The 25,163-nt window shown below is 38.8% G+C and overlaps 2 protein-coding genes across 3 annotated transcripts in view; one reads left to right on the plus strand and one right to left on the minus strand.

Annotated features, from left to right (window-relative positions):
- ARHGAP44 (Rho GTPase activating protein 44) overlaps window positions 1–25,163 on the minus strand; it is a 223,775-nt gene that overhangs the window by 25,003 nt on the left and 173,609 nt on the right. The window contains exons 14-18 of one of the 2 annotated variants that reach the window (XM_036756005.1): window positions 21,632–21,745; window positions 21,087–21,178; window positions 18,933–19,113; window positions 12,570–12,587; window positions 11,529–11,750 (exon numbers count right to left, since the gene is read on the minus strand). In XM_036756005.1, the coding sequence (XP_036611900.1) occupies window positions 11,529–11,750; window positions 12,570–12,587; window positions 18,933–19,113; window positions 21,087–21,178; window positions 21,632–21,745 (627 nt within the window). The remainder of the gene's footprint in view (window positions 1–11,528; window positions 11,751–12,569; window positions 12,588–18,932; window positions 19,114–21,086; window positions 21,179–21,631; window positions 21,746–25,163) is intronic. The other variant, XM_036756006.1, reaches the window with a different exon arrangement.
- On the plus strand, window positions 22,452–23,303 carry LOC118847508 (60S ribosomal protein L7a). The gene has a single exon (XM_036756008.1). It carries the CDS (start codon window positions 22,473–22,475, stop codon window positions 23,271–23,273), a length of 801 nt encoding a protein of 266 aa, XP_036611903.1. The 5' UTR covers window positions 22,452–22,472; the 3' UTR covers window positions 23,274–23,303.

Genomic DNA, 25,163 nt, shown 5'->3' on the forward strand with positions numbered 1-25,163 from the left:
CTTACTGATACACCCTATCCTCCAATCCTCAAGGTATGACCATCCCCACCCCAATAGTATGGTCCTGAAAGACCTCTGAAGTCTGGCAAGAACCACCATCAGGTAACCAGTTCACTGATCTACTGATTCTTATAACCTCTCTCATTTGTAAATCCTGGGACCTCCTCTCAAACCCCAGAACCATAGCGCATTAATAATCCTGCAGGCACTGCCAGTGAAAGGAAGCTCTTAGAAATATCTCAGTCATGTAAATAAGCCTCTTGGGGCACTTAACCCCAAAAGGAGATTCAACTACTACCTGACTCCTTCTTCTCAGAACCACTGCATGTTAAAGGACATCCAGGTGTATTATATAACCTACTTTGGGGTAGTATGGTAAGGCAAAGGGATATAAGTCTTCTCACAGGGGCTGCTTCTCTTGCCCAGATCCTGAGGAATTATTATTATATCTATTTTGGCTTTGTAATTTATTTCTAATTATTTGTAATTCATCTAAAAAAATTATTAAGCAGCTATGGACTTTAATTGGCTAGCAATTATTCCTATGGGAGACTGGAGTGGATTGTAAACAAACTAAACACAACAGCCAATATTAACATTCAAACAATCTTTTCATTGAAAGGACAAGGCATGGACAGACACATCTAAGCCAAACAAAATTTTATCAGCTAACTCCTGAGTTGGCTATTTTCAATGACCCAGGGGAGCTGAAATGCTGGAGTAGAAAGTAGAAGAGGCAATTTTTTTTCCTCAGAGAAGGGGCAGATCCAATTTTTTCCTTTACCTTTTTGGGAATCAGTTCACTCTGATTAATCCTTTGCTTCCTCAGTCTGGATAAAAGGTAGACAGGTAAGACATCATCTGACCCCACATCTCAAACTGCAATAATCATCCTCTCACTCATTTGATTCAAAGTCAGAAAAGGCTGCTTGGAGTGTGTGTGTGTGTGTGTGTGTGTGTGTGTGTGTGTGTGTGAGAGAGAGAGAGAGAGAGAGAGAGAGAGAGAGAGAGAGAGAGAGAGAGAGAGAGAGAGAGAGAGAGAGAGAGAGAGAGAGAGACAGAGAGAGAGTTAAGAAATAATTGCATGCTTAGGAGACTGAGAGGATGGTGGTGCCCTTGACTGAGTAATATGGTAGTTTGGAAGGGGGAAAGCATTTTTTTGGAAAAGCTAATCAGTTTAGTTTTGGATAAGTTGAGTTTAAGAAATCTATAGCAGAGAGGATTCTGTAAAGATGGCAGAATAGGTCAGAAAATTCCAAGGTCTCCAGATTTCCTTGACAAAGAAGACAAAATAGTGCCTCAGGGTGAACATAGAGTTATAACAATAAACAACAGTTGGGACAGAACAGTGGTCCTCCTGGGACAGCCAGAGAAGATAGGAAGAAAAATCCAAGGACCAAGGTTTGGTCCCTGTGAAATCTAAACACCTCCAAGCTAGTTCCACTGAAACAACTAGTTGTGAGCCCTGGGGCTACTTGGGTTGGGAGACAGACTTGTCCCCAGCCACAGGAATTTTCACCTCTGGGACAGTGTGGGGAGTCAGACATCTGAGCAGGGGAAGACTAAAGGAACCTCTGCTGATAAGGCATGTCAGGTCCAGCTGTGCTGCTGAGATGTAGCTCTGGGAGAAAAGGAACCAGTACATGCCTCTTGAGTGCAGAAGCAGTGGCTGTGGGCACTTACAGGAGGGTGGAGTTCTTGGTTTTGGTTCCAGGCCAGAGGGGAGAATTGAACTGAGGCCAGAGGCACTCATACCCCATTTCCATACCCCACAACTAGAGATGATTATAATAATAAGCTGCTACAAATTTTTTAAAAAATGAACAGGCAAAGGAGAAAGAACCCAACCACAGAGAGTTACTATGGGAGCAGAGAAGACCTGAGTTCATCTTCAGAGGAGGATACTGAAGCAAAAAAAGCCTCTCCTACCCCAAAGAGAAGCATGGTCACCTGCCCAAAAAGAATTCATAGGAGAACTTTAAAAATACTTTAAAAATTAATATTTATTAAAAATCAAAATTTAAAAATCAAATGAGAGACTGAGGAAAAATTTTAAAAAAGAAAGAACAAAGCAAGAAAAATAAGAAGTTTATGAAAACAAAGTTTACCAATTGGAAAAGGAGATCTAGAATTTTAAGGAAGAAAATAACTCCCTGAAAATTAGAATTGAGCAAGGGGAAGCTAGAGAAGTTATAGGAGATCAAGAAATAATAAAACAAAATATAAAGAATGAAAAAATAGAAAAGAAAGCGAAACATCTCATGAGAAAAACAATTGATCTGGAGAACAGATCAAGAAGAGAAAACATAAGAATAAGTGGACTACTTGAAAGATATGATCAAAAAAGGACTCTTGATACAATAACACAAGAAATAATTAAAGAAAATTGTCCTGAAGTGTTAGAACAAGAGGAGAAAGTAGAAATAGAAAAAATCCACTGATCACCACCTGAAAGAGATCCTACAAGGAAAAAGCTACAAGAATATCATAGCTAGATTCCAAAACCTCCAGCTCAAGGTGAAAATATTATGAGCAACAAGAAAAAAGCCAATTCAAATATGGCAGAGCCACAGTTTGAATCACACAAGACATAGCAGTGGTGACCGTAAAAGAGCACAGGTTTTGGAATACTATATATCAGAGAGCAAAAGAACTGGGGTTGCAGCTCAAAATATCATACCCAGCAAAGTTAAGCATAATCCTGAACGGAAAAAAAATAACATTCAATGAATTGCCAGACTTTCAGAATTTTGTTGCAAAAACCCCCAGAACTTAATAGAAAATTTGACATTCAAGATAAAAGACTAATTACAAGGGACTCAATAAGGACAGACTGTTTGCTTTTTATATGAGGAAATGTAAAATGTATGTCCAAGATTGTTTTTAGTAATTGGGTAGTTCAAAAGAAAGACTGGGGTAGAACTGAGTATGATGTGATTCTAAAAAGTAAAACCATTTAGGGAAAGGTAATGAAGTATGAGAGGAAGAACTGACACAGAGCAATTAGATGGGGGGAAGAGGGCTGGTAGCTATGGAACTCTATTCTTATAGGAAATGGGTTCAAGAGGGAACAAGACATATATATCTAAAATGGTATAAAAATCTTCTAAATTCAGAAAGAAGTAAAAGGCTAAGGGGATAGGGAGCAGGGAGAGGATAAGGGAAGGATTTTTAGAGGGAACCCTACTTACATCAGATCTAGATGAAAGAGAGAACTATATCTATATCTATCTATGAATAAAAGTCTTCTAAATTTATAAAGAAATAAGAGGGTGAGGGAATAGGATGAGGAATACAGAAGGGTGTCTAGATGGATGGGAATGGAGTATATATATGTATACACACATACATACATACATTTGGAGGGCTATAAAAGTCCTCCAAATACAGACAGAAAACAGAAACAAGAAGGTAAGGGGAAAGGGTGGAGGGATGTAAAGCCAATCAGTAAGTGAAAAGATCTTTCCTGCCCATTGAATAGGCCTCAGGTGGGGCTCAAGGTGGGGCCAACAAAGGGAGGTCTGATTAGATCTTTGCTCCTAAGTAAACCCCAAACCCCTACTTACTGGGTGCTAAGCCAAGGTGGGCCTGAAGCCCTCAGGGCCCTAAAGGGAGTTACTAAGACAAGAGCAAATGATATGTGCTTAAGTTCTGGTCAATCAGATGACATTTTAGTCTATTGGAAGACTAGATTGGAAGAGGATAAGGGAAGGATCTTTAGAGGAGGGGGTAGGTCAAGTAATAGAAGGGCAAGGTAGTGGGTAGAGTAAAGCAGAGGAGTCAGGAGGGATACGAAATAAGAGATACATACAAACATAAAATAAATAACAGGAGTAGAATTCATTAGAAAAAAAAGCAGGAGCAGGAGCAGTAAGCATGCTCTCAGAAAATGTTAAAGCTAAAATAGATTTAATCAAAAGAGAAAAACAGGGAAACTACACTATATGTCACCCACATTAATCAATACTGTTTTAGACTACTTAAAATAACTAGACAGCATAAGGTTGGAATATAGTTGTGGTTTAGGAAATGATGAGTTGGTAGACTTAGAAAAATATGGAAAACTTGGACTTATCAACAAAGATGTTATCCACCCTCAGGGAAACAGAGGGTAAATAAGTATAGTACAGTCTTACATAGATGCGTATTTATAGATATCTAAGTATATGTATGTGTATGTAAGTATATGTATGTATGCATGTGTATATGTGTGTGTATCTATTATATGTGTGTATTCACACACAGAAACACACACATATATATTTGCACTTAATTGTAGCCTTCTTCGGGGGGGGGTAAGGGGTGAAAAGAACAAAGGAAAAAGTACATGGCAGAAAACAAAAGCAAACTTACAAGGAAGCCAAGAAAAGATGGATAGCTCTGAACACAATGTGGTGTAGTATTTATAACATAGGGTTTCTTGAAGTGGAAAGTTATTGCTGTATATTGCTCTTATGTTCTGCTGTGTACATGGTAATGCTTTTTTTCTTTTCTTATTCTGTACTTAAGTTTTAGTTTTTCAGTTTAAAATAAATTTTAAAAAAATCTATAGCATATTTAGCTCTAGATGTCTTCTAACAGGCAGATGGAGATACAAGACTGGAGGTCAGCGGAAAGATTAGCACTGCATTAGTGATTTAAGAATCATCAGTATAGAGATAATAATTGAATCCATAGAAGCTGATGAGATTGCTGAGTGAAATAATACAGAGGGAGAACAGAAGAGGCCCAAGGAGCAAGTCCTGTTGGACACCAGTGTTTAGCAAGAATGACCTGGATGAAGATCCAGCAAAGGAGACTGAGAAGAAGTCAGATAGGTAAGAGGAAGAGAATCAGGAGAGAATGGTGTTCCAAAAACTTAGAGGGAACAGAGTGTCCAGGAGAAGAATGTGATCAACAGTATCAAAGACTGAATAGAGGTCATAAAAGATGAGGACAGAGAAAAGGCCTTTGTATTTGGCAATTAAGAGATCATTGGTAATTTTGGAGAGAGCAGTTTTGGTTGAATGATAAGGCTGGAAGTAAGACTGTAGAGAGCTAAGAAGAGAGTCTGAGGAGAGGAAGTATAGGCATCTACTGTATATGGCCTTCTTAAGAAGTTTAAACACAAAATGCAGGAGAGATAGGAGACAATAATTAGCGGGAAAGGATCAAGTGAGGGTTTGGTTTTTTTAAATGATAGGAGGGACACAGGTCTATTTATAGGCAGTAGAGAAGTAGCTAGTGCTCTGGAAGAGATTGAAGGTGAGAGAATGGAGATGATATATATCTCCTGGAAGAGCATGGATGAAATAAGATCATTTGTACATGTAGAAGGGATTGGCCTTGGCAAGGAAAAGTGCCACTTCATCATGTTAGACAGGAGTGAAGGAGAAGGTATCTGAATGATGTCAGATAAGGAGGAGGGGAGAAGAAGCAGCTCTTGGTGAAAGGGATCATTTTTTTTTCAGCAAAATAGCTGAGAGGGGAGGAGGAGTCGGAGTCATGAGAGTTTTGAGAAGGGAAGAAAAGATTTAGGAGAGCTTCTGTGGCAAGTGAGTACAAATTAGGGAAGCATAAAAGGATTTTCTAGTAGCAGTGAGGTTGTAGTTGAGATTATGTAGTAAATAGAAAGATTTGGACTTATCAATGAAGATGTTATCCACCCTTAGGGAAACAGAGGGTAAATAAGTATAGTACAGTCTTACATGAATGTGTATGTCTATATGTGAGTACGATTATAGATATCTAAGTATATGTATGTGTACATAAGTGTGTGTATGTATGTATATATTTGTTATAAACCTGGTCAGGAAGTACAAGATTTTCTCCTCCTTTACTCAGCAGAAAGCATGCAGGATTGAAGGCAGTGCATGGTGGGAGTGAAGTTGAGGCTTAGCAGAGCAAAATTAGTGATATGGTAAAAAGACCAGGGACTCAAGAGGACGGTGTAAAGTTGAACTCATTTATTAAGCAGTCAAGATGAGGAAATAGACAAAGCCAAGAAGTACTCAGCCTAGCTCTCTCAAATTTCCTTCCAAACAGCTCTAAAATAATACCTTGAATCAAATTCTGCATTGGCAGAATCAAAAAAAGACTGGACAAAACAATTTTCCAGCCCAAGACAACTTAGGAGGTTGGCAAGAAAGGTCTATCTCACCTCTGTATTGGTGGGCCCTAGAGGCACAGCACAGGCTGTGCCTTGGGAGTGTCTACTTTGGTGGCAACAGCAGTTTTGGAAGCTCTCAGCCCAGAGACAGTCAAGGGTTGAACTGGTCAGAAGGAGATTGCAGGGGACCCTTTGCTGCTGCTGGGTTCAGGACACTGTTGCATTGCCCATACTGAATTCTGGGTCACAGTCTCAGGGACGAAAAGAGCGATAGCAATTGTGGCTGTGAGGGTACAGGGGCCAAAGTCAGGTTCCAAGGCAGAGAGAAGTGCTTGTGGTTACTCACTGAGGAGCAGAACCCCCGGCCTCAGTTCCAAAACAGAAGGGAGCCCTAGTAATTGGAACTGAAGGAGAGCAAGGGTCCTAGTCACAGTTGCAAGGGTTCCTTCCTGGGTGAAGACCAGAGCACAGACAAGGAGAGCAGTGGCCACACCTCTCCTTAGAGAATACCACCTAGGAAGCACTAAAAACCTATTGAGCTAGCTCTGAAAACAATAGCAAGAAAGGCCTGAAACTTGGGACAGTGCCACCTCCCCCAAAGGAACAGAGTTCACCTTTAATATAAAGTTAAAAGTCAAGAAAAAAGGCTGGCAAGATGAGCAAACAACAACAAAAAAACCTGACCGTAGAAAGTTTCTATGGTGACAGGGAACATTAAGAAACAAATGCTGAAGATTGCTACATGCAAGGATTCAATGAAAAATGTGAATTGGTCACAGGCTCAGAAAGAATTCCTGGAAGCTCTGAAAAAGTACTTTAACCATCAAATGAAAAAGGAAGAGGAATAAAAATAACAGTGAGGCAAGAAAATTTTGAAAAGAGAATCAACAGCTTGGTAAAGAGGCACAAAAATACTGAAGAAAATAACACCTTAAAAAACAAAAGTGGTCAAATGGTAAAAGAGGCACAAAAATCCACTGAAGAGTAGAATACCTTAAGAAGCAGAATTTGCCAAATAGAAAGAGATACAAAAATTCACCAGAGAAGAGAACTCCTTAAGAAACAGAATTGGCCATTGAAGAAAATAATTCCTTAAAAATTGGAATTGGACAAGTGAAACCTAATGATACCACGAGACATCAAGAAACAATAAAACAAAATTAAAAGAATGAAAAAAAAGAAGAAAAAGTTAAATATCTCATTGGAAAAACAACCTACCTGAAAAAGAGATTGAGAAAACAAAATTTAAGAACTGTTGGACTACCTAAAAGCCATAATCAAAAAGAGAGAGAGCTTCTGTGGCACTTATGCTTCAGCAGAAGTTAAAAAGAAAAGTGGTAGCAACAAAGCAAAAACAAAAATATTGTTGTTCAATCATTTTAGTTGTGTCTGATTCTTTATGACCCCATTTGGACTTTTCTTGGCAAAGATACTGGAATGGTTTGCTATTTGCCATTTCTTTCTCCAGTTCATTTTTCCTGATGAGGAAGTAAACCTGATTTAAGTGACTTGCCCAGGGTTGCATGGCTATTAAGTAAAGACCATGGTCTCCCACTGCATCTGGGGCCATTGCTAGTTGCCTTGACCTATGTCTTGCCACTGGACTTGGATAGGAGAGTGTAGGCTGATGACTTTGCACAGCTCTGCCTCACTTAAATTCAATCCACTTGCAAGTCAAGACATCACCCTCCTGATGCAGACCCTCTTCGAGAATGAAGGTCAGATTTGAACTCAGAAAGATGAGTCTTCCTGACTCCAGATCCAGACTCATTGTACCACTTAGCTTCCCAAAAGCAAAAATAGACATAATTAAGAGAGATAAGCAATGAAACTACATTTTGCTAAAAAAAAAGTACCATAGATAATGAAGTAATATCAATACTAAACATATATGGACCAAATAGTGTAGCATCCACATTCTTAAAGGAAAAATTAAATGAGTTGCATGAGGAAATAGTAAAATTATATTAGTAGGGGACCTCAAGTTACCCCTGTCAGAAATTTGCTAAAGTTGTTAATTATTTCAAGTAGATTTTGTTTGATTCTATAGGAATCTCTAAGCATCTCACAGTATCATTTGCATAGGTTTGTTTCCTCATTGCCTATTCTATTTTTTCAATTTATTTTTTTATTGCTATAGCTAACATTTCTAGTATAATATTGAATAATAGCAGTGATAATGGGCATTCTTGCTTCCCCCCAAACTTACTGAAAAGGCTTCTAGTTTATTCCTACTACAAAAAATGCTTGATGATGGTTTTAGATGGATACTACTTGTCATTTTAAGGAAAACTCCATTTATTCTTACGCTCTCTAGTGTTTTTATTGGAATGGGTGTTGTATTTTTGATGTTGGTAATTTAGTTTTCTTTCTTTTTCATTTTTATTTTTTTGAGGGGAGGAAGGCAGGGTAATTGGGGTTAAGTGACTTGCCCAAGGTCACACAGCTAGTAAGTGTGTCAAATGTTTGAGGCCAGATTTGAACTCACATCCTCCTGACTTCAGGGCTGGTGCTCTACTCACTGGGCCATCTAGCTGCCCCTATCTTTCTTTCTTAAAATTAATTTACCCAGTGGTTGATCTATTTTATTGGGTTTTTCATAAAAACAGCTCCTAGTTTTCACAAAACAGGAGCATGCTGAGCACCAGGGCTCTATGCTTGATGCAACCAACCTCCCTCCCCTCCTACCCCTCTTCTCTTTCCCTCACCAAGATCCAAATCACAGTTTGTTACTCTTTCTTTCAGTTTTTACCTCTCTTCACGATCTACCCTCTAAGGCAGTTGTTTATGAAATTGTTTTAGAGATACACATTTTCCTCAGGGGTTACTTTGGTTGTATCCTAAAAATTTTGGTGTGTTGGTAGATTGTCTCATTGTTTCCATTATCTTTAGTGAAATCACTATGATTTGTTCTTTGACCTACCACTTCAGGATTACATTTAGTCTCCAATAAATTTGTTTAAGTTTTCCCAAGAATCCTTTATTAAATATAATTTTTACTGCATTATGGTCAGTAAAAGATGTGTTTAATAATTCTCCTTTCATGTATTTGTGAAGTTATATCTAATACATGGTCAGTTTTTGTAAAGGTGCCACCCTAGTCTTTTCTTCTTTTTTTTTCTCAAATGGTTGGCTTTGGATTCTAATAGTTCTCAGAATGAAAGACCTTCAGTGATGAGTCAGACTCCATGTCACCAGAAGAGCTCAACTTAGCTCCACATATAGTCCACGGTCTTGTTTCTATGATTCATCCTTTGACCCACTCATTCTTTAGGACTAGATTATTTATTTTCCAAATATTTTTTAATCTATTTTTCTATGGCTCTTTATTGGATGTAGTTTTTAATGCATTATGATTTTAAAATGTTGCATTTAGTATTTCTGCTTTTCTGTATTTGCCTGTGTGGTTTTTTAATGCCCTAATACATAGTAAATATTTATGTAGGTGCCATGTACCACTGAGAAAAAGATAAATTCCTTTCTATTCCCACTCAAAGGAATGGTCCATGTGCATGCACACATCATCTCTTTTATGATTATCAGCATCTACAAATTATAGGCTTATGAGATTACCTTCAATTCCTAACAAAATTCCAGAATACATTAAAGGAATTCTACAAGGTGCTAATCAGTTCCCTCATCCTGGTGCTCAGAATAACCTTAAACTCTATAAGACTATGCTAGAGGATTATACATTCTTGCAGGTCTGCCATGCTGAAAAGGCTTCAAATACAGTCCCAGTGACAAATCACCTCATTATCTGAGGACCTAGCTAAGTATAGGGGAATCAACGGAGCAGATGATATGATGTGTTCCTTAGTGCCCTTCCTGCCACCTAGAAAGAAGTCCATGTGGTATACTGGGAAGAGCATTGGCCCTGAAGTTAGAGGACCCGGGTTCAAATCCCACAAGTCATTTATCCTCCCTAGGCCTCATTTTCCTCTTAGTTGGACTAAATGACCTATGAGGTCCCTTCAAGCTCCAGATCTATGAACCCAGTTTTACTTTGCTTTCAAAATGAAAATAATGTTCATACCCTTTGACCCAGCAGTACCACTTCTGGGGTTGTATCCCAAAGAGATCACACAAATGGGAAAAGGACCCATACGTACAAAAGTATTTATAGCGGCTCTCTTTGTGGTAGCTAAGAATTGGAAATCAAAGGGATGCCCATCAATTGAGGAATGGCTGAACAAGCTGTGGCATATGAACATAATGGAATACTATTGTTCTATAAGAAATGGGGATCATACGGACTTCATAACAACCTGGAGAAACCTACACGACATAATGCTGAGTGAGCAGAGCACAGCCAGAAGAACATTATACACAACCATAGATATATGAATTCTGTGAGGACTAACCCTGACAGATTCAATTCGAAGTTATACATGGAAGTTATATGGGATTCCATGCCATCTTGGGGAGGGAGGGAAGAAAATCTGGAACTAAAATTACATAGAACCGTGTGTTGTAAACTAAAAATAAAAAAGAAAAAGATGAAAAAAAAAGAAAAAAAAAGCTGAAAAATCTGAATGGAAGAATCTGAGGCATGGCAGTGGGAAAAGCGGATCTAGGACATCTACTCTGTCACAAATTTGTTCTGTCACTAATCTCAGGAACATCATGATCTCTTGGGGCTCTAGTTTGCTCACCCATGAAACAAAAAAATACCAACCCTGCCTTCTTCTTAGGGAATTTATGAGAATAACATAAAGTTTTAGGTGGGAAATGGCTTTGATAAACAAATGCATGATGATGGTATTATAAAAAGCCCAAACCCTTCCTCCATAACAGTTTCAGGACTACTCCTACTCTGCTAACATTAACATTAGCCAGGGCACATATGCGGTTGCTATCTGTTGACTTGTGGACAAACCACTTGTACTTGCTACAATATGAGGGCAATATTATCACTTAGTCTTCATCTAAAATACCTATAAAATTGCTGGGGAAGGGGAGTGGTGGTAGAAGGATTTCTCACTAAACATGACTATTACATAGATATGGTCCTAGGGGCTTCACCTAACTAGGGAGTGAGAGAAATAATATCTAGAAATGACTGTGAACTAAAAATAAAGACATTAATTAAGTTTTTTAAAACCATGAAAATTACAAAAGGAGAGAGAAAGTCTGCAATGCAATCTTAGCTTTCCCATATTCTGCTTTAGAAAACAAAACAAAACAAAAAAAACACCACCTTAACTCCTTTTTAACTCAGAATGAAGATTTTGAAAAGCTTCCAATTGCCTTATTCTTCAGGGGAACTTTAGAGATTATTCTGTGGCAGACTTCTGGAGAAAGTTACCCATAAATATTTGGAAAAGGAAAAGCACAATAACTGAATCAAAACGAACCACCAAATGGGCATGGGCAAGTAGAGGGAATCACACTTAGAGCAATTCAGACCTTCCCCACCCCGAGTGACCTTCTTTCTTACCTTGTTTGCTCAGCCATGGACTGGGAGCCAAAGTTAGATGGAGGATGGGAAGAAGTTACTGAAATGTCAAGTAACTCCTCAGGAACTGGTGACTGAGGTGGAACAGTAAGGTCAGAAGGTGGAGCAGGAGGCTGCACAGTTGGTGGGGTACAGGATGATTTTCGGGTGACAGAGGAACCTCTTCGGGCCACCCAAGATGTATCCATAACCCTTACACCCATGCTGGTTGGGGAATGACACAAAGATAAATGCTTACCATCCTATAATATAACTGGCAGGATCCCTCCCCCAACAAAGCAGAAACATTAAAGCACATCTGCACAAAAGTAAAACATCAGCATAGCCTGAACACACCCTTCTTCCCCTCCCCGAGCAATGCAATTGTTACTTCTGAATTGAAATGGGAATTAAAAGCAAGTTTTTTCCATCCATACACTCTGCTGATGCCAGCCAATGACAACCCTTGTTCGTGTAGGTTTCAGTAGAGTTTTCTTCCTTAGCAGGAGGAATTAAGGATAGGGTTGTGGTACTTCAATATTCTGCTAAACCCTGTTATGCCACAATCTCAAACCTTCTCTCAACATAGAAGATAGTGTTGTCTAGAAAGATTTTTGAGCAAGGGAAGGGAAAATACATGGATATTACTGGCTGGGCCTTTAGGTTACCCTCGAATAAACAGAAACATCAGATCAGTTCTTTAAAGTCTGGTAGGATACAGAGCAAATTTAACTATATATTGGTCTCTTGGTGTAGTAGAAAGTGTCTTTGAGTGGGCATCATGAGATCTATAGTCTAGTCTGGCTCTGCTGCTAACTATGTGGCTCTGGGCAAATATCTTCTATGCCTCAGTTTCCTCATATGCAAACTGTGGAGGTCAGACTTCACAACTTTGGGATTCTAATTTAATGATGAAAACAGCATAAATATCTGCCAAGCAACCGAACACGGAGCATTCAACCTCTCGAAGAATTCACTGGGACATAGATAGCTTAAGGTTTAAAAGGCTAAACATGGCCCAGCGGCTACTAGCAGATACCGTACCTTTGGATTTTCCTAAGGCTGCATGGACAAAAACATACAAATATTAGTGTCAAAGAAACTAAATCTTTCTTTGGGTGAGAAGGCTATCCCCCAATAAAGGAGCCCCTGTCAAGAGTACAGGAATATAATAAGCCCCTTACTCACTTCACTTTGTACTTTTTATGTGGTCAAAATTTATTTTCCATTGGTAATGGTGAAAATATCCCATAAATCCATATAGATTTTGTTGAGACAGGTTGGGGATGGGGATGGAGGAGGGAGAGAGAGATGGTTTAGCAGGAAGAGCCATCTACTTTTAAGTGAATTGACCTTGTAAATTTCCCTTTAATTTATATCAAGGTCAGAATACAGAAGTGTAAATGAGGACTGTGGTTCATGTATCTCCCTGACCAAAAAGTAGATGACACATTAAACCAAAATAAGTCATTCATATAAGGAAATAGATGCCATTGTGTGCCCATAACTCCAATGCCCCCAACATGGGGCAAAAATAAAGGAGGAAGGAACAAAAGTCACACACTTACCATTTTTATAGTCAAGCCAAGAACTTCCCTCTCCCAAAACATTCAAATATATTGATATTAAAGTAGAACAGCAATACATACTTTCAATATTTAAAACTTGAGACTGATTGACTGTAAACAGGACTGTGGATAAGCATAGCAGCTGGGTCACAGATACCTTAGGGAATTTTGGTTTGGCATGTTTACTATAGTGGGAAAAACACTGCAGATGTTTGATTTCCAAAAAGAGAGAGTTAAGTTGGGATGGGAATTCTTGCCTGATTATGTATTCATCTTTATTTTTTCCCTGGAAGGCAATGATAGGATTTATAATATCATATTTTGTCCATATCTAGGTAAACTTCAGCTCAAAATTGAAGCATATGAACATTTATACTATGGGATATCTCAAATCTATACCCTTGACTCTCAGTGAAGGTGGCTGACAAGTTTTCAGGTATGCTGTAGAAAGAATTTCTATTCAGGTCTGAGTAGAACTAGATCACCTCTGAGGTCCCTTCAAGTGTGATATGTGTGTGTGTATGCATGCATGTATATATGTATATGTATGTATATATACGTACATACATGTGTATATATGTATATACATGTGTGTGTGTGTGTGTGTGTGTGTGTGTGTATGTAGCTTCAAAATAGGTAGAATCAAACCAAGGGCAACTGACTATCTGTAGTGCTCACAGTAGTGCTCTGTCTTGGTTCTAGGATCCATTGTGGAATTCGAGCCACTTGTGCCTGAGATAGCTCTGGAACAATCCTCTTGCACTTAGGGGACCCTTGGGAATGCCTGGTAATCTGGGAGACTGGGAGGCCAGAAACTAGCTTGATTCCTCAGGAAATAAGGGTTGGTGGATGAAATTCAAGGAAGAGTCTCTGTCTCTGTCTCTTTCTCTATATCTCTCTCTTTCTTTAGCTTTCTCTGGCACAACTCTATACAGTTTCTTCTCCTACTTGTCTAAGTCTGTCTCAGTTTCCTTTGTCCAAATCATGTCTGCTAATGGGGTATCATTCAGTCAACTAGCATTACCGAGTGCCTTAATAGTAGTGCTTTAGTTTGATAGTTGATTCTCTCAATGGGTGGCTCTTCTCAACAAGATATCTGCACAAGCATTTGATTATATTCTCAACAGTATTCCCCAGCACATTGCATCCACAATCATCCCTCTCTCCTTAACCTCTTTCTAAAAGCTAATTAATATCCTATTGCTTTCAAACGTGCCCAAGTCTCTCCCACCATTAAAAAAAATCACTAGATCTTATCATCCCCCCAAGGTACATCCCGTAACTCTCCTCTCCTTTTCAGGCAAATTCCTTGAAAAAATTGTCTATATTCACTATTGTCATTTATTCTCTCATTCACTCTTTTTCATCAATAAATGAAAACTGTCCTTTTCAAAATTACCAACAATCTCTTGACTGCCAAATACGATGGCTTTTTCTCAATCCTGATTCTTCTTAACTTGTCTGATGCATTTGACACTTGTGGACCTCTCACTCCTACTGGATATCTATCCTCTCTGGGTTTCTGTGATGATATTTTCTCCTATCCAGTTTCTGACCTATCTGACCTTTCTTTCTCAGTCTCTTTTGCTGGCACATCATTAATATCATTCCCTCATTTGTATGTCGTCCCCAAGGTCCTATGCTAGGATCTGTTTTTTTTCTCTCTCCACACTTTCTTGGTAATAGACTCATCAGATTTATATTTTCAGCTATAGTTTCTCTAGTTTCTGAGTTTTAGTTTGTATCTATAATTACCTATTGGACATTTCAAACTGCATGTCCTGGAGACATCTTAAACTCAAATTGTCCAAAACTGAATTCGTATTTCCCTTGCAAATCTTCCTTTCTTCCAAACTTCCCTATTTCTGTTGAAGATAATATAATCCTTCCAGTCTCCCACCTTGATAATCATGGCATTATCCTCAGCTCCTCAAGATTCCTCAGCCTACGTATCCAACCAGTTGCAGTTGTCATCTCTATTCTCACAACAGCACTTGCATCTGACCCCTTCTTTCTACGCATGCAGCTACCACCTTGGTTAAGCCTCTCATCAATTCCAACTAGCCTTGTAGATTATTCCAATAGCCTCCTAACTGGTCTTCCTTCCTCAAATCTCTCAATACTCCAGTCTATCTTATATACTTCTGCCAAAGTAATTTTCCTTAAGTGCAGATCTGACCATGTGACTCCCCTACTCAATCAATTCCAGGGGCTTCCTATTGCCTTCAGTATAAAATCTAAACCACTTTGTTTAGCTTTTAAACTCCTACACAATCCAACCTCAAACTATCTTTCTATCATTATCCGATGAGTCTCCCCTGATGTCTTTAACTGAGCCAAATCAGCTTCTCTGTTCATCATAAACAATATACTATCTGCCATCTTGCTTCTACTAATGCTCTCCCTCCCAAACTGCCTTAAATTTAACTACTCTGTAGATATTTGTACTTATTCTCTCTATATACATGTATATATGTATAAGTACATATAAACATATACTTGTGTTTATTCTCTATATACACAGACATAGAATAACACAAATATCTACATAGTTGAATATAAAGTTGTATTTATATATATGTATGACATATATACATATGTATATTTATATAAACATAAGTAAACATGCATATGTATGTACATATACTTATTATCTCTCCCATTAGAGTGTAAGTTCAATGTGAGTAGGGATTACTTTAGTCTTTGTACCTGTACTTGTATCTCCATTGCCTAACAGTAAGTTAACTGGTCCACAGTAGTTACTTTAATAAGTAAATATTGATTGATTAATTTATCAGTTCAGTGGTGGGGCACAGTTATACATTATTTTTGACGTTAAATAACACATATGCATATATATGTATACATACATACATACATATATTTGTTGTTCAGTCATTCAGTCATGTCCAACTCTTCATGACTCCATGGACCATAGTGTCCATGGGATTTTCTTAGCAAAGATAGTGCAATGGTTTATTATTTCTTTTCCAGTGGATTAAGGCAAACAGAGGTTAAGTGACTTGCCCAAGGTCATATAGCTAGTAACAATATGAGGCTGGATTTGAACTCAGGTCTTCCTGACTCCAGGGCCACCAAGTTATCTAGTTGCCTTCTAGAAAATCTAGAAAGCCATCTAGCTCTGTGTGTGTGTGTGTACATACATATACATATACATATGTATGAAAACAAATAGTACTCTTTCCATGGCTAGAAAACAGAAAAGACTCTTTAAGTTTCCTTAAGATGAAATAAACTTCTTGATAGGCAAATTTCACTGCATTAGTCACTGAGACAACCTAATTACAAAGATTTCTGATTAAAAACTCGATGTCTTGAATACAATGATGCCAATTACAAATTTCACTGTTTCTCCATCTTCTCTGATTCAGACTAGAAGAGCAATGCTATAAAACCCACAGGAGTATCCCATTTCATAGCATCATTTCTGATAGTGTATTGCTTTTATCAATTCCTTTTAGTAAGAAAAAGAGCAAAACTATTACAAAGTTGACATTAATAAGTAGCTACAAAAGTTAATGTTTTCTGACTGATCTCACCCTTCCTCTAAATTAACTTATCTTCAGTCTATTAGGTACGGAATAAATATTTCTGAACCTTCTTGAAACCTGTGGAGCATCAGTTATGAAACCAGTTTTTTCTTAGGATATTTGAATTCTATTTCCTGTTATTTTTAAAACACATAACAAATCCATTACTGTAGAAGATACTGTAATATACATATAAGAAGAACATTTTGAACAGGCATCAACCTTTTAAGTGACATGGCCCAATATTTTTAACCGAATCAAAGATTTTTGATAATAATAACAATAATATGGAAACATTATTTGGTGGATATTGAGCGTTTTGAAATGCAAATCATAAAAGTAAAAACCTCAGAACCGTTGACGTTAGAGGAGACATCAATACAGCACAAGTGCCAATATGATATAGGTATCTGCATACATGAAATCAGTCTTCCGTACCACTGGAGCAAAGTTATTCAGGTGCACATATTTATATATTTAAAGCATCTAAATATATGTTGGAAATGGGAAGATCATTAAGAAAAAGCCAGGGCAGGGATCATACTCAATTAGTAAGCACTATACTGTCATTTAAATAAAATTCTTAAGCAATTAAGAATTTACTTTGTTAGAGAAAATATTTTGGTTATATGTCATCGACATTGATGAACGGTTCATACAAGAAACCAAAGATCACAATAAAGTGTTAGAATAAATAAAATGTCTTTAAGAATGACACTCCTGAAAAGTTGCCAACACTGGATGTAGCTGGTTCTAGAGGACTCTAGTGGTGGCAAAAGTAACTCTAGATGTCATCTAACCTGGGGATTGTTTGAGGTATCCCTATTTGCTCACGGTCTCTTTCCCACTGATGGTTAGCAGACTGTTAGTGCCCTAACCATAACAAGGTCCAAAACATAACTCCTTAGAAATCATTCTAAAATGTTCTGTCAGGAGCAGTTAGTTGGCATAGTGAATAGAGCACCGGCCCTGGAATCAGGAGGACCTGTGTTAGAATTTGACTAAGAATGAGACTTAGCTGTGTGACTCTGGGAAAGTCACTGAACCCCAATTGTCTCGACAGAAAAAAAATTTTGTCAGAGGGAGATATTTAAGAACCAGACCCACTTGGCGTCAGAGAGCAGGAAGAACAGACTGACTAGACTAAGAGATGCAAGGAGCAAATGTGGACCAGGGCTCTAATTCCAGGTCTGGATTCTTCCCACAATGTCTTCTGAGGCTCTAATCAAGTTGGAGGTGCTCTAGGCAAAGATAACCGATCATTCAATGGGGAAAAGTAAAATAGCATTTTAAAGTCCAACTATGAAAATGGGATTTAAGGACAATTCCCTAACATGAACTATTGTTTCACATTCACACAAAAATTAGAAGTCTTTCCCTGAGATAACTAAGGGACTATGAATTTCTGGTACCCTCCCAGTCTCCCTAAATATGCCACATCTTATTCTTTACAGGAAAGAAAGATAAATAACCCCCCAAAACCTTTGGAATGAATCCCAAGGTCTCCAGTTAATAGTGAAAGAACTCTAACTGGTCACTTTGGAAAAGGAAAGTTGTTTACCCTCTTTAAGGTACATGAGACTCCAAGCTTCCTACCCAGCCTTCCCTATCGCCATATAGAAAAGCTGGTCCGCAGATAGAGGAGACCACTTTTATCTTAGGGCTCATATCCTTTCTAAAATAATTCATGATAACATGTCTTTCTAACGGAGCAACCCACCTACCCTAGTCCCCTGTCTGGGGCATTGTGGGAGGCATTAAAAAGGGTCTAGCTTCATTTCTCATTATCTAGATCTTACCAGTGGTGCTTTTTATTTCTTCTTCCTTTGAAGCAGTGACTGCTAGGTTCATATAAATTTCTGGCATAAGAACACAAATGTGTGCGTGTGTGTGTGTGTGTGTGTGTGTGTGTGTGTGTGTGTGTGTGTTTAATCCTGGCTGTCGACTAGGAATAGGAGATGCAGGGTTGTATGGTTGTTTTTGATCCTGGCTACAGACTAGTATGCTGAACTCTACATAAAGTTTAAATGACAGATGCAGTTTTTTGTTGTGGTTTTGTTGCTTTTTTATTCTGGCTGCTGACTAGTATGGGTGATGCTGAACTGTAATAAGATTTAAATTTTTATCCATTCCAGTTTTACTAACCTATGTTTTTATGAATTCAACAGGCATTTGGATGTCTCTTAGCTGCTGCTAAGGTTTATGAACCTTCCATCAAACTGCATTTCTCTTATACCTCCCTCCCCACCTGCCTTTCCCGGGGCTGAGAAAGAAATATCTGATCATACCCATCCTTCTTGTAAAATTCCAACATCATATTGTCAGTAGCCACACTGAGGGGCCGCCGCACTGGCTCAGGCTGTCGCTGATCAGGAGGGTCCATATCAGGAGATGGCACTGAGCTGTAATTGGCATTGTGGTTCACATGTATAGGGCTTCCGTAATTACCTGTCACATTGAACTCTATCTCTGCCATGGGAGAAAGAATGAGTGTGTAAAGCTTCATGTCCTATGACCACCCCTCCCTACCCCCACACCTTCTGTTTGATGAGGGCAAGAGATATCTCTCCCTCTCGCTTTCCCACGTAGAAAGGTCCATCTCACCCATTCCCCATATCACTAACTTTAGCCTAGCAATTCCTTTTTTTCACAGGAATTTACTTACCAACTCTTCCCAGAGCCCACAGCTACAACTTTCCATCTCTCCATCCCTACTTTCTTATTCACATTTTTGGACAACATCGCTACCCCTATCCTCTTCCCAGTTTCCATTCTTTACCATCAATACAGCTCTCAGAATAATCAATAATTCATCTTTCAGATGGTGACACACAAAGCAGAAATAACACAAATTAATTTTTTTCAATATTAGATTAGTATGAGACTGGTTTCCACAGGGGGTTAGAATATAGAGCTAGCAAGCTCAGAGTCTTCTATCCATGGGGACCACTCTTAATCTTAGCAGTAGCTATCTTATGAGGAGAAAAGCATTACTACAAAGTAATGTCACTAACTCAGCAATAAGAATAGGATATAGAATTATTATAAGTCCAATTATCTCAGTTGGTCCAAGCTAACAATCAAGCTAATAAGCCCTGAGTGCCTACCATGAGCACAGACACCAGGGATACAAAGACAAAAAAAGAGACAGTATTTACCCTCAAGGAAATTACCTTCTCTTGTGGGAAACAATATGTATACATATAAATAAATACTAAATACATACAAATTAAGTATAAGGTAATTTTTTGGTGGGGTGCACTAGTATCTTATGAAAACAAGATTCACCAGGAAGTGGTACCTGAGCTGGGCCTTAAAGGAAGCTAGGAATTCTAAGGGACAGAAATGAGAGGGGGATATTATAAACATTGTGGGACAGCCTATGTATGAGGATGGAAGTGGAATGGTAAAGGTCATAGATTCAGTCCATGTAAATGTAGTTTGGTGAAGAAGAAAATACACCAGATTTAAGAAATCAGAGATTTAGTTCCTGTCCTGCTACTGTGTGACTTTAGCAAAGTCACTTTCCTTCTCTGGTCCTCAGTTTTCTCCTCTGTTAAATGAAATGATGGGGTTGGATTAGATCATGTCTAAGAATGCCTTCTAGCTCTAAATACTATGATTTTACACTTATTTGGATGATGGTGCTATTTATTGCTCAAAATATTTCTAGAAGTCCTCTTTGGAAAAAGTCTGCATAGCTAATTTATGAGACAGATAAGGAAACCAGTCTCTTATTTATATGTACTGGCTACCAAGGGAATTGGAGCACAGAGTTTATATAAAATATATCACTACCAGAAAAACAACTTTATATGTTAGTGTTCATTACATATATGATATATATACAATACACACATATATATGTATATACACATATACATAAACACATGTATACACATACACACACAAACACACACATGCATATGTATATGGAGATAAGACAATAATAGGGACTTCATAAATACTTGCTAAGCTGTCACTTCATCTCTTTGAACTTCATTTGCTTTGTCTATAAAATGAGCAGGTTCTGATCTTTAGAGGTCCATTCCAGGTCTACTAACCTATGTTTATATGAACTCAATGTTCATCAGACATTTATTGAATGTCTACTCTTTGCCAGCTGAATCAAGATGCTGTCAGTAGATCACTGAATGACTTATTACACTAGAAGGCAAGAGACTTTTGCTTTCTAGTGTAATAATGACTTGGAGTCAAAATTCCCTCTGGTAAAAATTCTGCCCATGGTGCCAATAGGCATGAGTTTGACCTTTCTGATGTACTTGAAAGTGGGCATGATATAGAAAATGTTTAAGGTAGTAATGCATCATTTTAAATGGCCTTGGAGCTGGCAGTGATCCTTATGTTGTCCTAGACTTCCTGCTTCCTACTGGTGCCCACCAGACACTGATCCTCACAAGCCAGCATCACCCACTACATACCCCCAGGGAAGAACCAATCAGCATGTTGGATGATAGGCTCAATGATCCCAACGATCTGCAGAGAAACTGTGGTCATCATCTCAGTAATATTCCTAAAACATACAACAGAAGGTCATGGACAAAGGAAGGCAGAGATGTCTTGGGAACTCCAAGAAACATTACTTATGCCAAGGGCATTTGAAATCTTTGGTCAAGACTATGTCTGAGAAGACAAAGTGTTAGGAAGAGCCCTGCAAAAGTTTTCTGTATGCTTTCCTAGTTCTTTGCCCCTGCCATGGAGACTTACTATTATCTTGATAACTTATTATTTATATTTTATCACCAGGCTCATCCTGAGCTGAGGATGTCAACAGGGGTGGGAGAGATGGAGAAAGGAAGTGCTTCAGTAGCATATGGCATTCTCTTCTTGTGACCAAAATAATATTCCATAGAGCCAGCATGAGAGGGCTGCAAAGACTTGAACATGAACACTACTGGTAATTGCTTTACATTCCCATTATTCTCCTCCTGCTAACATCACTCTCAACCTCTTGTGCTTTACTCACCCATCTGCTTGTGGCCACAACAAGTTGGGTCCTAGTACAATAGCCATGTTACTGGGGGTCATCTTGTTTGTGTCTTGAAATTCTGACAATTTAGCTAAAAATTTGATCAAGTACCTGAAAGGAAATCAAAAGGTATTGGTTGAAAAAGCGCTAGATGCCTGGATAGGGATGTTGTTCTGGGCAGCTCAACTAATCAAGAACGCATACTACATACTTACTTTGACACAGATATCTGAGAGAAGTCCGTCTTAACATTTTCTTTTGCAACATAAGGACATTATGAGGAAAATGCTTTGTAAATCCTAAAATGTGATGTAAATGTGAATGATCATCATTGTCCTCATGTCTTTGGGCTAAGTCATTCCTGCTATATTCTTTTGCCAGAAAAAAGACATGCTCAGATCTCAGTAAGATGCCTACATCTGTTTTAAATAAATATCATCTCTAAGAAATTTTTTCACTGTTCCCCAAGATCCATTACATGATACCTAATCACATTATGGAAAACCCTTTTTCTGCTATCTTCCCTTTTCCCTAACAGTGACATTTGTATTCTATTAGAGTCAGACATAAATGGACGGAGGAAGAGATAAAACCATGCACAGAAAAGTATCTTTAGAAACTAACATTTTTTCCCCTACATGGCAAGCTTAATAGGTCTGGGAGTTTAAGAAATTTGATATATCAAAGAGGGACTTGAGATAAAGTTATTTGATGTTCCTAGTTTTTGCACAATAGATTATAAACCCTGGGTGGGTGGGGGGAGAAATAGGTGCTGCGGAAAAAAGATATTTAAAAAGAAAAAAAAAAAAAGACTTCCTTTCTCGTTCAGCTGGCCAAGATGCCAAAAGGGAAGAAGGCCAAGGGGAAGAAGGTGGCTCCGGCCCCTGCTGTAGTAAAGAAGCAGGAGGCCAAGAAAGTGGTCAATCCTTTGTTTGAGAAGCGGCCCAAGAACTTTGGCATTGGTCAGGACATCCAGCCCAAAAGGGACCTTACTCGTTTTGTCAAATGGCCTCGGTACATCAGACTGCAGCGTCAAAGGTCTATCCTTTATAAGCGTTTGAAAGTTCCACCGGCAATTAACCAGTTCACCCAGGCTTTGGATCGTCAGACAGCTACTCAGCTGCTGAAACTGGCTCATAAGTATAGACCTGAGACAAAGCAAGATAAGAAGCAAAGGCTTCTGGCTCGGGCTGAACAAAAGGCTGCAGGCAAAGGAGATGTCCCCACTAAGAGACCACCTGTCCTGAGAGCAGGTGTTAACACTGTTACTACCCTGGTAGAAAACAAGAAAGCACAGTTGGTAGTGATTGCACATGACGTGGACCCCATTGAGCTAGTGGTCTTCCTACCTGCCTTGTGCCGAAAAATGGGGGTTCCTTATTGTATTATCAAAGGTAAAGCCAGACTGGGTCGCTTAGTTCACAGAAAGACCTGCACAAGCATTGCCTTCACACAGGTTAATCCTGAAGATAAGGGAGCCCTGGCTAAGCTGGTAGAAGCCATCAAAACCAATTACAATGACAGATATGATGAGATCCGTCGTCACTGGGGTGGCAATGTTCTGGGTCCAAAATCGGTGGCTCGTATTGCCAAGCTGGAAAAGGCAAAAGCTAAGGAACTTGCAACCAAATTGGGTTAAATGTATATTTGATTTTTCCCTACATAAAAATAAAAATTTAAACAAAAAAAAAAAAGAATTTGTTTCAGCAGTTTGCTTCATCCACTATTAAAAATTACTGTTAAACCAATTAAAACCATCTCATAATTATGCTGATGATCAATGTTAAACACAGCAATACAACATACAAATGTACTGTACACACAATGAAACTGACAACCCAGAAAAAAAAACCCAAAATAAGATATTGTTTAACCATATGTGTTGGTAAGCAAAATGGGCTCCTCAGCACTTAGTTCAACCAAGTACCCTTGAATAGTTTGGCTTTTGTTCCCTTTGAGTAATTCAGTGTATTTCATTGAGCCTTACTAGGTGCTAAGCCCCAGGCCCAAACCCCTATTAGGTGTAAAACCTTAGTGGGTGTGGATTGGCAACTAAGGTGGGGCCCAAGGTAGGGCTAACTCCAGGGAGGGCCTACTTTACATGTCTGGGACAGCAGAGGCTCTTAGACCACATGGGTTTCATGTGGGTGAGTCGCATGTGTGACTCACCCCTGACGCTGAAAAAGATATAAAACCAGGGGTTGGCCTCCTCTTCCTTGGAGCTCTTCCCCACAGCCATGGTGGCGCGTGTGACTCTGGGCCAGCCCTTATTCTGAGCTCCCGGGCTGAACCTAGATGTTGGTAACTATGAATTGTATTGGGTCCGTCTGTTGATGTTTGTAATTTGTTTGTAATTTGCTCTGAAGTTCAGGGTGCTGGATTTTTCACCTGAACTAAGTGAATGATATTTGTGTGCTGAATTAAAGTAAGCTCGCCAACCCCTTCACCTTGCTTTCCTTAGTTAAGCAGATCAAAAGAACCTGTGCTGTTGGCAGCTTTCCGGGTGCCGGCTGTTGGTGGATCTTACACCCCCACAACAGCTGCTAGCCGGATTGTTGAAACACCATATAGTCAATAGATCAGAAGACATCCCTGAAGACCATGCGGTGGATGGGTGAGTGTCAGACAGGAGAGAGAGTTCAAGAGCGGCAGTAGTGAACTCTTGTGAAAATACAGAATCTGCACATAGATAACTTGACATGTTAACGTGTAGAATAAATGAGATAGGGGCTGGATTCCAAAAAGTAGAATCAAGAATTCACTGGGAAACATTCCTTATGAGAAGCGAGAATCCCACTAAGGCCACCATCATTGGTTGCCCTCAACTTTTACCCTTGAGCAATGACTCTGCTACTAATACCCAGGAAGGAAGATCCTGATAAAAGAGTTCTCTTTCACATCTATTCTCACAATATCCCTGAGAAATAAGAATAACAGTCAGGGCAAGATGGGAGCTCACTCTTCTGTTTAGGAGAAATGTGCTAAAGTAAATGTAAACAAATCTAGGCAATTTAAAAAAGGTGGGAAGGGGGCTGGAACTTGGAGATAATGTTGGCCTGTTTTAAATGTTTACATTCACTGACAACTGGTTTTCAGGTAAACTCCTGAAATAAAGAATCATTAGTTTCTTGAAAAGACAGTTTTTAGACCAAAGGCCAGACTCAGAAAAAGAAAGGGAAGGTACAAGTCATATATACTGGCCAGTCTGTATGCTTCTGCAAGTGGAAAAGCAGGGAAGTCCAGCAAGTTTCTGCTGATGAAGTCACTTGAGTATTCAGGTACACTGCAGTGAGTCAAGGGGTTCTTGGTAAAGATAAAGAGCTTGTCTTTGTCAATGGTATCTTGAAGTAGTTGTTAGTGGGTTGATTAAGAGGGACTTATTGGAAATAACTAATGTTAAAACTAAGCATACAACAGACATCAACAAATATCTTTTCATAACTAGTGCTTGTGATGAGGTTAGGAAACCATATGTTGAGGTTTAGGGGTGCTCAAAACCCCAAATACCGACACACCAGGTCCTGCTGAA

The sequence above is a fragment of the Trichosurus vulpecula genome, chromosome 4, assembly GCF_011100635.1.
Source record: "Trichosurus vulpecula isolate mTriVul1 chromosome 4, mTriVul1.pri, whole genome shotgun sequence".
Lineage (NCBI taxonomy): Eukaryota > Metazoa > Chordata > Mammalia > Diprotodontia > Phalangeridae > Trichosurus > Trichosurus vulpecula.